The sequence below is a fragment of the Lissotriton helveticus genome, chromosome 3_1 (genome assembly GCF_964261635.1).
Source record: "Lissotriton helveticus chromosome 3_1, aLisHel1.1, whole genome shotgun sequence".
Classification (NCBI taxonomy): Eukaryota; Metazoa; Chordata; class Amphibia; order Caudata; family Salamandridae; genus Lissotriton; species Lissotriton helveticus.
The window spans coordinates 1,704,292,524-1,704,307,793 of NC_136061.1; the positions used below are offsets into that span (position 1 = coordinate 1,704,292,524).

Below are 15,270 nucleotides of genomic sequence, written 5' to 3' on the forward strand. Positions count from 1 at the left end.
GTGTGAGCCCGAGTTCCATAGCTATGTGCAAGAAAAGCAGGGGATTGTTCACCGATTGTAGAAGGTGCTCAGCCATTGCTTCTGTTTTGACCGGACTGACCCGGTATGCCTTTGTTACGCACACCCAACAGCCGGTTGCTCATCTTGTCGGTCTGAGTTTTTGCATACACGATTTAGGTAAAATTAGCATTGTGCCAGATGTGGTTAAAAAGCTTAAAGGTTAATAGCAGCCCCATCTCCCGTGGGCAATCGTGAGTGCTAGTGAAAGTGCAGGGTGTGTGAAATATTGACCTGTGTAAATGGATTTAACAGGAAGGGAAAGCTTAGGGTGAAGCTCTCTGATAGTCTGTTATCAGTTCTTGAACAGCAGCTGTTGGTTTGAAGTGGGCTAGGTGAGGGAATAGTAAATCTTCCAGCTTCCTGACATATTTGCCACACCTCACTAAGGTTTGAGTGTCTATGTGGGGGAAGCATAGTGCTCATGCCTCCAGACATGAATGAATGCCTCTTTTTAATTTAAGTGGCTTGAGGAGATATCTCCTAGGGGCATCCAGGGATGGACAACAGCACAGAAAGTGGAGCCATGATTCGGTCATATAGTTACATAGTCTGCAGGCCCCTCCCGCTCCGCGTGTGACCCATTGGTTGAAGTCACCAGTTTGCAGACTTAGCAGGCGCATAAACATGATTTTCCTTCTCGCCAATCCGTTTGGGCTCTCTGAGAAGTATAATTGAGATTTCCCCGGTAGATAAGAATTATTCAAAGGAGAAAGGATTGTTGAGGCCTTTAGGGACCGAATGTCCTGCTGATGCGAGATTAGTCTCATCTGCCTGTTTATGACACTTTTCCAGGCTATGTAGGGGATGGGGTCTGATTTTAGCACTGTGTTTTGATTTGAAGTGAGCGTATAGCATTTTGAATTATTCAGTCCCAAGAATTCCCTGGGCTCTTAACCCCTTCCGTGCTGCTGTTGACCGTCGGCTGCCGGGAGCACTACCTCCCCAGTGCTGCCGTCGGCCAAAGGCCGACGCAGCCCCGCCCACCCTTTAGAACGCCGTTAAACAATTCTTTTAAGCAGGCTTTGAGATTGTATTCTTGGGCTTTTAGTACCCTGATGCAGAATTTCACGGTGTCGGCCTCGCAGGTAAGTGGTTATTTTGAGAGGCTCAGCTCTAGCCATTGTCTTGCCCTGAGTATGTATTTGGGGAGTTGGCAGATACACTTGAAGGTTCTGAATGGGCAAGGTCTAGGCTGGGTGGACATGCCTCTGCATAGGCCTGATGCCTGTAGGATAAGGCAGAGAGAAGGGTGGCATTTATGACCCTTAAAATAGAGTATGCTGAGGTGCTACCCATGTTGCTTTTCAGCTTTGTCAGCCTGTGAGTTATATCTCCGGCTTTCTTTTTCTAGGCAGCTAGGGCAACCAAGTGTCGGGAGGGCTCACTAAACCATTCCCCTAAATAGTTGTACTTAGATGTTGTTTTGATGGAGGCAGCTGCAATGCTCCAGGTTAACATTTTTTTTTTGGCAATGACCAAAGACCAGGACTTTGATTTTGTCCTGATTGATTTTGAGAGAGTTGGCCTTGTTGTATTTTTCTAGCGTATTCAAAGCACGTTGGATTCCAGTTTTGGTGAGGTCTACTACGACGATATCGTCAGCATATTGTATAATGTGTAATTTTGAGTGGCCCAGGTGTGGAGGAAGTGAGCAGCTGTGCTCCAGAAATCTAAAAAAATCGGCAGTGTAGAGATTAAAAAGTAATGGTGCGAGAACGTATCCTTGCTTCAAGCCATCTGTGGTGATTTTATAGAAACGGTTGGGGTGCCTGTTCTCGTCCTCATCCAAGTGTTTGTGTGCAGGGATATGAGAGTGCAAATCAGGTCCTGGGGTATCCCCCAGGTGTCTAATTTTGCCACAGAGTATTACAGACCACTTTGTGAAAGGCGGCACTGTTGCCGATGAAACAACAGTAGAGAGGGAGTTCACTTTATTTAGCAGCTCAGTGGCTCAGGATGGGTAGGGTAGTGATGGCATCGATTGTGGAGGCTGCTGTGGGGAATCCAGGTCGAAAAAAAGGGTAAGATGTTTTGTTTCTGTGACCAGTAAGTAAGTAAGTAAGTACATTGTTTATTGTATATAGTTAATTAAAACCTTTACAATATTGTTCATATAAAAAAGCAACTTGTACTTTAAAATTAAAGTGTACAAACTAGAGATACATTAAAATAGAGAAACTTTCTAAAATGTCTGTGTACATAGTGATTTTGCAGTTGTACTTGCACTTCGCACAGTCGGATTCGGACCTTTGCCGTCCTTTACCTCAGTGTTCATGATTAGCTGAAGTGCCTTTTGGCAAAATCTAGCTGCCCTACAAGCTGTCTGCAGTTTGTAGCTGTTCAGGGCAAGCATGACGGCCGGGCGGCATGATCTAATTCGAGAAAGACGAAAAACATGAAGTAGGTAATAACGTCTCAAATTTGTTAAAGATGGGCAAATACACAATATGTGCATCAAGGATTCTTCCATTTCCCCACATAGTCTACAGAAGGGTGTCGGCCATGTTTGCTTCCATGCAGGTGTGTGATTTATTAATATGGTGGTTCCCAGCCGTAATTATAAAAGTATTTTTTGAGCAGCTGGGGATATATGGTTGACTAAATATGGTTGTGGCTCCGGCTTCCCATATGTGGCCAACACAGTCCATCCATGTTTTTTATTTGCTGTGGCAGCTTTATCTGCTGTCCATGATATTTGCTTTGCTGCTGCGCTAGTCTCTTTTTTAAACGCCACAAATGATTGATTTGTGTTCCATGCCTTTTCCATATTAAGGCTCGAGACGGCGTTCTCCCATACCCTTTTCCATGAGTTTTTTGTCTTTTTCTGGTTATTTATCTTAGTCCAACAATGGCCCATAAGGGTGTCCTCTTCAGCAGCTCTTAGTTTCCAGCATGTTTTTAATATGGCTGCTTGTCTGATTTGGTGCTGGTTTAGTAGACCGAATTCCAAGCGGATCTGGGATTGAGATACGAACCTCGGAATATGAAAGATGTATTTGAACAACTCTGATTGTTGTGTGTTCAAAAAGTTAGCATCTTTTCCCTTGTACAACTCCGATCCATACGTGAGAGATGGGAGAAATTTTGCAGATATTATCTTCAACAAATGCGAATTGGATGGACAAATTATTTTTCTTTTTAACAAGTTTAGGGCGAAGCGTAGTTTCATAGCCTGTGTCTTTCTGTAAGACTGATGATCTTTCAGCGACCACCTAGCATCAACTACAACTCCCAAGTATTTGTACGTGGAGGTCTGCTCTAATGTGTTGCCTGCAATTTGCCATTTAAAGGATTTCCTCCCTGGCCGAGCGGCAAAACAGACAATCTTCATTTTTTAATAATTAATTTGGAGCCCTTGTGCACAGATGTAATCGTTGAGCTTTGTGATGGAACGTTGAAGGCCCAATGGGGTCTGACTGTAGAGTACGATGTCATCTGCGTACTGTATGCTCCTGATTTTGTGGTTGGCTAGCTTTGGTGGATCACTTTCTGTTTCCGCAATGCACTTGTCCAGGTCCTCTGTGAAAATATTAAAGAGCGTTGGTGCCAATACACAGCCCTGTTTGAGGCCAACATGGGTGAAGATTTTACCTGTCGTTCTATCGCCGTTGGCTAGTTTTATTCTAACCCAGGTATTCGAGTATAGGTTTATAATGGCCAACAGCAGCTTTGTTGTTATTTCCCAGTTGGCCATCTTTCACCATAGTGCCTCCCTCGGAACTGTGTCGAACGCTGCTTTGAGGTCTACAAAGCATGTGTACAGTTTCGCTGAGTTTTCCCTACTTTTTTCCACCATGAGATTTAGCGCCAGCAGGTTGCATGATGTACTGGTTCCTGGCCTGAATCCTGTCTGCGTGATCGGCAGAATCTTATTCGCACTCACCCAATCTTCCAGGTCCCTCAGAAGATTCGAGGCATAGATTTTGGCCTCGACATCTATGAGTGCAATGAGGCAGTAATTGCCTGGGTCGGACCTTGAGCCTGCCTTAAAAATAGGATGTAAAATGCTACCTCTCCATGACTCGGGAATGCTTCCGGTTTGAAATACATCATTATATAGTGGGGTGAGGTATTCTGCCCAAAACTGTTGGTCTTGTTTGAACAAACCGTTCGGTAGGCCATTTGGGCCTGGGGCACCTTTGGACCTCAAGTTTTTAAGGACCATTGCTACCTGAGATGGCGTTATCCAGTTTCCGTATGATTGTGGCTCCACTTCTTGGGTATTTATTAGTAGCGAAGTCTGCTGGTCATTGCACCAAGCCGGGATATTTTTCCTTTGGGCTTGCTCGATGTGTTGTATCCAATCGCCCTCGAGAATGTTTGCATTGAAGACCTGTGCCACTCCATTTGCCACTTTGTTAATGTCAGCCCTAAATTTCCCGTTGTTATTAGATTTACTAGATGCTAGTAGTGATTGCCAGATGTCATTTTGGCATTTCGCTTTTCGCTTTTTCTAACCACACTTCTTTTTTGTAGTTTTGTCTCAAGCTATAAATTTGTTTGCCAATATCTTCACCCTTTGTCTTGGCTATTGCATGTAGCTTTCTGATTTCTCGATTGAGTGACCTTTTCTTACGCAATATTGGGCCAAAAGGCACATGTGGTGATTTTCCAGTTTTCCTTTTAATGATTTGGTTTTGAGTCGAAAATCTCTCCATTAAATTTGTGATCAGATTTTCCCAGTTGTCCCGGAGGGCGGATGCCTCTGCTTCGGACACTTCAGTGTTTCTGTGACCAATTCCTCCAGTGATTTGAGGCCCCACCATGCACAGACGTTGGTCTCTAGGTCTAGCAAGGCAATAAGTCGGTAGTTGGGTTCCCCTTTTTTGAACGAGATTAGTAAACACCACCCTGATTTTTTAACTCTGAGATGAACTGCATTAGTAGAATGCCGTGATTTGCATTTCTGTCTTTTATATAATTTGGAACAATCACAAATCTGCTAAAATATTTTTCAAGTGACACCTTTATTGATTTTTTCGTGGTATTACACATATAACAAACTTTTATAAAGTTGATAGGAAGGGATTTTTAAATGTGGTGTTTTTTAATGTAGGGATATATGTATTTGAACAGAGTGAATGAGTGTGTGGTTCGGAATGTTGAGCTGTGTTTTGCTGCTGTGGATTAATCTGTGTGCGATTTGCTCAGGAGAAGTAGTTTGAACATATGTTTGAATGTTTAGGGTGTTGAATAAAGTGGTGAGTCAGGCCAATTCTCGTGGGTCTTTGTGGCTCAAGGGCAATCAGGAAATCCTTGTGAAACATTCCGCTCTCAGAATTGGTCAAGTTTGGTGACTCTGCATTAACCTTGTAAAATGGAGTTCTGGCCAAATGCCGCCAGTTGCAGTGTGGCAAAATGTTATTCCTGCAAAGCTCCTGAAATGCAAGCTGATGAGCATGAGTGAGATTAGGCATTCTCTAGCATGATATTCTAACACTTGTGGTCACAGGCGGTCTAGAGCGGCTGTGATCAGAGGCTGCTTCTTGACTACATTTGCTGCTGCTCCAGTAGATTTTTTACACAAGTGGCAGCAAAATCTACTTAAATGGCTGTGTGCTCTTGCCCATCACATGGTGCCGTTCACTCTGATTTTTCAGTGTTTCTCGCGATACCGATGCTAAAATACAGCATTAGCAGTCAAACATGCATATTTTCTGCCCATTGCCAGATCTCCATGAAATCTTGTGGAATTTATACGTGATTCTACGGGATTCCATGACGTGAAACTCCATGAGTTCTGTCCACCTCTAGAAAAAACATTGCCACTGTCCTTCAACACAAAGATGCAAAGTACTAGTGCAAGCACACTAAATTAAGTACCTCCTTGGGTGGGGTATGGGGTTGATCATCCTGATCAAGCTGTCCATGTGTCACTTACAATAAATAGATATACAGCATTTACTAATGGTTAAGGAACTGTGACTATTAACTTTAATACTTGGTTCAACATTTGGTAGTCATACTTGTACTTTTATGCAAGAAAGTTAAAGGATGCACATAGGGAAGAGCTGCCGGACAGTGGTATAACACTAAGGGTAGTGGGTCAGAGGAGTGATGGGAGTTACAATATCCACCACAAGGGGGTGATAGACAGTGGTAGTTGGGGTTTCATGATCATGTACAAATTTGCTCTGTGAGTCGCTTATCTGGAGACCTGCAGAGGTTTGAGAGGCAACTGCAGGGGGGTGCGCACAGACCTCACACACTCAACTATCCCTTAAAAAAATGAGACAGTGGATGAACATTGGTGCACAATGTTTGCTCAGGCATACATGTAATTTGGTCATCAGTCACTTGAAGAGAAGATGAGTTGCATGAAAGTTGGGGCAATGAACTATACACAGTTATCAACTGCTTGACGAATTGAGGATGGGCACAATGGAGAGAGACCCGGGGTCGAGCACTGGCGTCAGTTGCTTCTAGAAATTACGTGGTTCACAAAGGTTGGGTAGCACATGCCTTGCTAGACACTCTAAGAATTAATCTAGCAAGGCAGTTTGGAGGCACTAAGGGCCCGATGTAGGTAAAAGGGAATTTCCGATTCCAAAATACCGAGGCGGGCCGAATCGGTATTCTGAAATCGGAAAACGAGATGTAGGAAACAAACAGCGAAATAATAGGGAATCGGTCGGCATCGGTAATGTGAATCGGTACGTACCGAATCTGCATGGACCGAATCGGAAAGTACCGAATCGCCTACCACCGAATCGGAACTAGCCGAATCGGCTACCACCGAATCGGAATTAGCCGAGTCGGAAAAATCAGATTCGGCAATTACCGAATCGGAGGTATGAAAACACACCCATGGCCAAAAAGCCCATAGGAATGCATTGAAGAAACCGAATCGGCTGTATCCGATTCGGATGATACCGATTCGGATTTCACCGAATCGGTAATATCCGATTCGGAGATAGCCGATTCGGTAAAAGCCGCTTCAGCCAATGAGGTGGCTCCCCCTTCCCCTCCCAAACAGGGAGTGGCAACCCTGGCAGGTGCAGCCAATTAAGAACTTTCTGGAGAGCCAGCCTGAGCTGAGCAGTCACAGTTAGCAGCAGTGGGAGTAGGAGGTAGTGAACTGTTCAGAGCAAGATGGCAAACCAGAGTGAGAGCCAGAAGTCCAGCCAGAAGAGGAAGCCTAAGTTCAGCAGCACCGAGCTGCAGGTGTTGGTTGAGGAGGTGGTGAGGGTGCACCGGCAGCTATTCGGAAAGCTGTCCCTCAATGTGCCAGAAAGCACCAAGAGGAGGCTCTGGAGCGAAATCGGCCAGAAGGTCAACGCTGTGGGTGTCACCCCCAGGTCCCTGGATGAGCTGAAGAAGCGCTTCTACGACATCCGCAGCCTGACCAAACGGAAGATGGCAGAGATCCAGAAGCAGGCTGGAGTCACTGGTGGTGGCAGGAACCCGGCGCCACCCCTCACCGAGCTGGAGGAACTGGTCTCCAGCACCATTGAGAGGGAGAGCGTGACCGGAATTGGGACCCTGGACAGCTCAGCCAGAGCTACAGCTACAGGTAAGAGGCATGCGCATCAGGACACACCCTACCAGACACCTCCCCATTAGACACAATGCATAGCCAAACCCCAGCACAGTACTGTAACCAACATACAAGAGACAAGCATCATGGTACATCCAGTCAGCAGTAGGTATCAAAATATGGCAGTGCAGAATCACAAGACATGAAACAGTGGAACACATTCTACGGAGATGCTAGGACATGTGGAATGCTTTAATTGTACTGACTGTAATACATCGGCACTCTATTTACAAATGCTTCTTTGTACCCAGGGGCACCATCAGGCGGACAAACACTGCCAAAGGAGGCAGCAGCACCATCTACCACTGCACTCGCAGGGCCGAGCACGAGTCAGGCTGCCGAGGAGGAGGAGGAAAACACCATAGGGCTGGATATTGAGGGAGACCTGGAAATTGACTTTGATGCACTTCACTCCCCACAAATGCAAAACACACCCTCCTTGCAGTTCTCCCCAGAGAACTCCCCGACAAGGGAGCTCTTTCCACCTACACCAGCTCCTGCCACTGTGGCTCCAGTACACCCTGTCCTGGGAGCAGGGGCTCAGGCCCCGGCCAGCACCACACCCCCACCAGTGGCACCCCAGCCCACGCAGCAGGCGGGCAGCAGCAGTACCCGGCGCCGTGCCATTCCCACCACTGCAGACCCAGCACGGGAGGCCAGTGTGTTCCGGGGCCTCGAAGGCAATATGGTGAAGATCCAAAGGCAGCAGGCGAAATCCATCATGGCATGCCAACGCCAGCTCCTGCAGCACAACCTGCAGATGGGGGAAATGGTGAAAGGATTTCAGGCCTTTGTGGATTCCAACAAGGAGGCAGTAGCAGGTTTAGCCAGGCTAACCACTGCCATCACACAGTTATGTGGCAGAATGGAGGAGCAAGAGGTGGTGCGCAGGCGGGATGCCCGGGTGCAGAACCGCTCCTTGAGCCGCCTTGCTGCAGCAACGGCACAACTCTGTCAGCGCGGTGCCAACATGGAGTCTAGTCTAGCACAAAATACCGCAGAGTTGACAAGGGGAATGGCCCGCATCACGACAGCAATGGAGGCCTTGATCATCTCTAACACTGCCGCAAATCCTGCCCTGGACCTGGGGGATGCTGGGGACAGCAGCAGCCGCAGCAGCCCGGCCAGCGCTGCGTCAGAGCCACGCAGGAGCACCAGGCGCTCCGCAGATGCCGCTGGTCATTCTGAAGGGGGTGAGGGACACCACAGTGGGGCTGCAAAGCGCTCAAAGAAATAGCCTAGCAAGGGCGGGTGAGGCAACCTGGACCCTAGACTTTTGTTTTCATTGACATTACACCTTTTTTTTGTTGCACATCAGTGCAGTAACTGTGTAGCAACAGTATTAAAAATTGCTTATTCAACACAACCATTCACCTGTCTGTGCATTTGTACTCACTCAGAAATAGTTTGCTGTTATCTCCTCACGTCTATATCTGCCATCACTTGGCGTACACACCCCAGCTGGCTGTGTTAGTGGCACAGCTTCGTCGTCATCATGGTCCTCGTAGTCACTCAACTCCACCTCAGTGCCCTTCTTCACCGCAAGGTTGTGTAACATTGCACAGACAGCTATGATTTTGCAACAGGTGATGGGGGTGTACTGCCTTGCACCTCCACTCTTGTGCAGGCATCTAAACCTGCTTTTCCAGATGCCGAATGTCCTTTCCACAACATTCCTGGTGCTTTTGTGGGCACGGTTATACCTCCTTTGGCTGGGTGTAGAGGGGTTGAGGTAGGGGGTGAGAATGAAAGAGCGGAGGGCATATGCACTGTCGCCTAGAAGGAAAAGGGGTAAAATTACTTACATGCATACATGTATTTCACTTTGCTGTTTTTGGTTATGGGGGGCTGATGATGTGTCTCACCTAGGAGGTATCCTTCTCCAAATTCCCCAGCCATCAGCCGTGCATAGATGCCGCTCTGTTGGAAAATGTAGGAGTCGTGGGTACTACCCGGAAATTTTGCTACCAGGTCTGTGATGGTGCATTTCGCATTGCAGATCACCTGTACGTTGATGGTGTGAGTGGACTTCCGATTGCGGTAGATGTATTCTGTGTCAGATGGTGGGCAAATCGGAATGTGTGTGCCGTCTATGCAGCCAATGATGTGGGGGAATCTTGCCATCTGGTAGAAGTCTGCTTTGGTCTGTACCAGTTCTGCCTGGGTTGCAGGGAAGGAAATGTAGTGGGCCATCCTCTGGATCATGGCATCAAGGAACTTGTGGAAGAACCTTGACAGGCTGCTCTGGGTCACCCCTCCTGCCACAGCGACTACATTTTGATAGCTGCCAGACGCCAGCAGGTGTAGGCAGCATAGCACCTGCACCTGCACAGGGATTGCGTGTGCCCTTGGGGTGGGGTGCTGCAACAGGGGTTGGAGGTCCCTAATGAGGTCTGTGATGGTCTCTGAGTCCAGCCTGTACCGCTGTAGGATCTCTGCATCTGTCAGCATGACCAGGGTGATACGCTGTCTGTATACCTGCTCCTCTCTTTGCCATTCCCTCTCTCCTTGCTGCTGTAGCCGTAGCCGCCTCGCTATGACATAAAAAGCTGCCATCCTGCAAGTTGCAATGCATTTTGGGGCTGTTTTTATGGGTTGGAGTTGGTTACCACCTGATCGTAATCCATGGTAATTGCCGAGTGGATTCTACCGATTTTGAGCCAAATTCGGTGTTTCTGTGCCTCCCTACATCTCCCCATCTGTCCGAAGCGGGGATTTTCCCGATCGGTGATTCTACCGAATTGGTAGGTTCTCCGATTTGCCTTCTGTCCGATTCGGTGTCTCTACCGAATCGGTACATGGACCGAATCGGCTTATGTCCGAATCGGTGTCAATATCGATTCGGTACATGCACCGAATCGGCTTATGTCCGAATCGGTGTCACTACCGAATCGGTACATGCACCGAATCGGCTTATGTCCGATTCGGTGTCACTACCGATTCGGTACTTGCAACGAATCGGCTTATGTCCGATTCGGTGTCACTACCGATTCGGTACATGCAGCGATTCGGTGTTTGCATCCGATTCGGTGTGTTACCGAATCGTACTGTATCCGATTTTCGGTATGTACGTATCGGATTCTTTTACATTCGGTAATCATTCCGATTCGGTTTTCGCTCCGATTTGTACTTTTTTTTAAGCCCTACATCTCGATGCCAGTATACCGATCGGTAAGGGCCCTAAATCGGTATTTTCGGCCGTTACCGATCGGTAACGGCCTACCTACATCGGGCCCCAAGTCCTCTCACAATCCTTAGGCCCTGGAGAAGATGCAGCAAAGCAGGATTCAGACGGAAAGCAGCCTTTACAACGCAACCGTTACAACATATGCAGTTACATCGCATGCCGTTGCAACGAAAAAGGTGTGCAGCAGGGGGCAGAAGGTGTTGGATTTAACTCCAGCACCTACCCTACTGTTGCACACACTGAAGTAGGAATAGAATATTAATATATTCCAACTTCCAGCGCTCCCCCCACAGAAAGTCGGGATAAAGTATAGCGTTGCAACGGCATGCGACGTAATGGCATGCGTTGTAACATCACATACCCAATTCCGACATGTGCTTCTCATAATTATTGAGAACAATTAAAGGCCCAGCTTTGGAGTGCACAGGCAGAGAGGTCTCTCACGCTCATTGGGAACAAAACAGCACTGTAGCAATGCAGGGTGAGAAGCAGTGTAATAATGCAAGTTTGAGAAGCCAAGCCTCTCTAGATTATTAGGCATTGAGGAGTATGTGATAATACAGGAGTCAGGTTGATGGATGTCAGGTGCAAAACAAAGGGCAACTTGAGGCTTCGGCCTGCTTATCTGAGAGTGCTGCATGTGACAGGCTAAGCAACAATTCAGGGGTTTCAGTTCCCGGTCTTGGTAAATATCTCTGACCTCCGTAGGGCAAGGCTCTCAGGTAGTACTCATTATCTTCTGAATGGACAAGTTCTCTCTATAGAGTTGTATGTAAAAACAATGACCTTTAAAATGTCAACTACATTCAAGATGAGTTGAAATCGTTGAGGTTATAATGTTGTGCCCATCATTATTAACTGTGACAAATCCAAAAATGTCAAATGTTAAAAGTTTTTTTTCTTACGTGCATTCTATCATTTATCTAACTGTGGGAGGTGGGAGAGGTGTGGCGCCGCGGCCAGGGCGACTGACGCTGGAATCTGGGGACCACGGTTCGATCCCCGGCTCCGGCGGCAGGTTAGCCCAGCACCATGTGACTCTGGGCAATAGCTGGCTTAATCTTCCCGACGGCCCCCCAGCGCCTAGATACCCTTACGGGTGATTGTGCGCTTTACAAATGTGGACTTTACTTTACTTTTTACTTTACTCTACTAACCCCTTAATACCTCTTAACGCTACCAAACCCTTAACTATTAAAACCTAGAACTGACCATTAAAACTACCCTTCCCTGAATCATAACATCCCCTATCTGCCCCTGAAAGCTACACATTTCTGAACTCTGCCAACCAGTTACTGTCCTTCAATGGTACCTTCCCTGAATCCTATAATCCTCCTACTATTACTCCGCACCGTTCTCTAACTTAACAGAAGATCCCCTTGCCTCTGCTCCTAGAACACCTACATTTGCCCTAAAAGGCATGACATTTTTCAATTATTTTATAGCCACACCGGGTTCTCATTCTATTGTTTCAGCAAGCAACATTTTACTACTACTTTCCCGTTTTCCCACTATATCTTTACTGCGGACCCTCAACTTCATGCAGTCTGCCTTCTGGTCCTTAAGTAGCAGCAGCAAAGGTTCTTCTCAGCAGAATGGGTACTGAGAAGGGAAACAGCCTAGGAGTCTGCATCTGGACATTGCCTCTCTCTACAGTTGTGTGCAGAGCTCCTGGACATAAAAGGTGACTCTGCATAAGCTGAGGGTGCCAGCATACATCCGATCTTGGGAGGTTTCAGCTCATCAAAATGCTCAATCAAGTTCCGTGTTCACACCACACTTTTGAGGAGAAAAAAATTAAAGCAAAGTACATTTTCTTTTTAATTAGCCTCAGCTCTATGCCAGCCATTTGGAGGTCAATCTGCCATATGTTCTTTTGTGTATTCAAATCAGTGGGAGTTAATAGCCAGTATCCTATTAGAGATCTGACAACATTGCTTCTATCCCTCTACAATTATCACCTGACGCCAACAGTTAGACCATTAGTAGTGCCATGGACTGGTTAAGGGCAATGGTAGTCACCCGTGCAAAATGAATTATCAATTTGGGTGGACCGCAATTCCCAACAGAGGGGCCGATTTCTGTATTAGCTGAGAGAGAACCCTGTACAGTGGTGACTGAGTTCTCTCCCCACCAACACAGTGGTCCCATATCCGATTTATATGCAGGTGGACCATAGGTTTTGCTACTGCAGTGGCTACTCCATCATCGCCGTAGCCAAATTTCTCTAATGGCCTGACAGAGTAAGGGCCATAGGAGGAAAGGCTATATGTCCATTTGCCCCATAAGGATGGGTGGACAAATAGTAATTGTTTTAGTGTCCGTCACTGACAGGCAAACCCCAGCAGTAATGGGCAGTAAAAAACTCAAAATGCCCCCATCGCCATGGGAGATCACTCCCAAGGTTAGGGGTGCATTATCTTTTTCATTTTCAACAAAATAATACTGTTTTTAAATAAAAAAGAAAACAGTTTGGCGAAAGGCTCAGTCATGCTAAAAAAGAGCCCTGCACCAAACTGCGAAAATCATTGATGGCAGTGATGGCAGTTCCTCACAATGTTTTACAAATAGCTGCCAGCTTGGTGGTTGTTTCTAAATTCATTGGGCAGAATCTCCATCACCCTGGTGGAGAAAGGGACCTCCTGCCAATAAATAAATCAGCCCCAGAGTCTAGAGCAGAGGTCTTCAATCTGTGAGACACGAACCCCCGGGAGGGCATGGAGTCATGTGAATGGGGTCGCCCTCTTCATTTGCAAAAAGAAACCGTCCAAGATGGTTTCTTCCGATAGGTAACATGCTTTCCTTGAATTCCTGTGCTGGAAATGGAAGACAAGCAGATAGCTAAACACAACTTTCTAGCAGTGTGCCCTTGGCTAGAAAGAAATGCAAAAGCACACAACGAGTTAATCAGCAAATGTAAAGGATTTGCAGATTAACTCATTGTGCACATTTGCATTTATTTCAGGCCAGTAGCACACTGGCAGAAAGGTGTGTTTAGCTGTCTGCCTGGCTTTGATTTCTCAGGACAGGAGAGTGAATCACTTGAAGCTTTTTGAGTTGTAGTGCACAGAGTTAACTGAGCTGTGAAGTGCTTGCTTTTAATTGTTATTGTATTTAAATGATATTTACTATCCCTGAGAAGGTGTTGAAGGGACAGTTATGTTTTAAAAAATGCATTACATAGAGTTTGGGTATTACTAAAATCTATGGCCTCATTTACCATGAAATGGTCTAGGGCAGCTCTGCAAGTATTTCTGCTGCGCTGCTCTGAGCCAATTCAAAAGGGGAAGAATGGAACACATTTGTAAGATACTGTGCATTCCTATCTTTTCTGCCGGTGCATAATTTGGTGCCTAGCTGTCTGCATTCATGGCAGAATTGTTTTTGTGCAGGAAGGCACACCTTCCTGTGCAAAAACAATCCATGGAGGCTTTTTCCTCTTTCTATGTGTGCTACACATATAAAGTGGAAACAAGGGTGGAGAAATAAAGATATTTCTCTCTCGTTACCCATCCGCTGAGGCAGGGTACAGTTTTGACTCATCCTCAGGTTTTTAGATCCTTGTAAATCTGGGAATGTGTCAAAGCCCATGGGAAATCCCACAGCAACCCCATGGAACACCCCCTGACGCAGCGTAAGACAACGCATCGACTTGCGCTGCGTTGCCTTAGACCATATCTAGGAGGCCACGAAAAGCCACACAAAGTGAGTTTTCGTGGCCTCGTATACATAGGTCAGGACTCTGTGCAAGCAGAGCGCCATAAAAAGTGATACACCGGCAGCGCGCACTATTTTGGAAGCGGCCCATATATTTTGGATGCACCATTTTACCGTAAAACATGTTGAGCAATTTGTGGCAGTCTATCTTATACTGTGTGTAATGCAAGTATAAAACAAAGACTTACATATTCACAGGGCTTTCTGTCACAGTTTAAGACCTCATAGCACTAAAAATACACAAGTCACTATTCTCCACTGCACCAATCACAGTTTAATTCTGTGCCTCTCTGGTATCACAAAGACCTATGCAGTGCATTAACTAATAGAGGTTTCATAATGTAGTGTAGTGCATTTACCACTGAGTAACAACTTTTAAAAATGTATTTATTATTCATTGAAGCTGCCCGTTATTTTATATGTAGTTACCTGATGGTGAAATACCTAAAAAAGTATGTATGTTTTAATCACAATGAATGATGTTCAGCTACCTCCAGTAACATACAGCTGCAAATGCCAAGCCGTTAGCATCCCATGAAATATTGTATGGTTTTCCTCTAATACCGTGCAACAAAGTTGCAGCCCATGCATTACAGCTATTATACCAAGTGCCACTGCAATTATGTGATTGTGCGGCCGCAGCGATTTTAGCATAATTATAGATTTGCCGCATTTGTCACATAATCCATCATCTGCAGCACAATTTAAACAATGATAAAATGTATTGATTCAAAAGGTTCAAAAGTTACTAAAAAGCAGCAGTAGGCCT

At 46.1% G+C, this 15,270-nt stretch overlaps 1 protein-coding gene across 1 annotated transcript in view; it reads left to right on the top strand.

Moving 5' to 3' along the window:
- The window catches only part of LOC144824301 (uncharacterized), a 95,175-nt gene extending 85,369 nt beyond the window's left edge, over window positions 1-9,806 (top strand). Inside the window, exons 4-5 of the mRNA XM_078683426.1 lie at window positions 7,165-7,573; window positions 7,849-9,806. Of these exons, the coding sequence (XP_078539552.1) occupies window positions 7,165-7,573; window positions 7,849-8,834 (1,395 nt within the window). The 3' untranslated portion in view covers window positions 8,835-9,806. The remainder of the gene's footprint in view (window positions 1-7,164; window positions 7,574-7,848) is intronic.
- The last annotated feature ends 5,464 nt before the right edge of the window (window positions 9,807-15,270 follow it).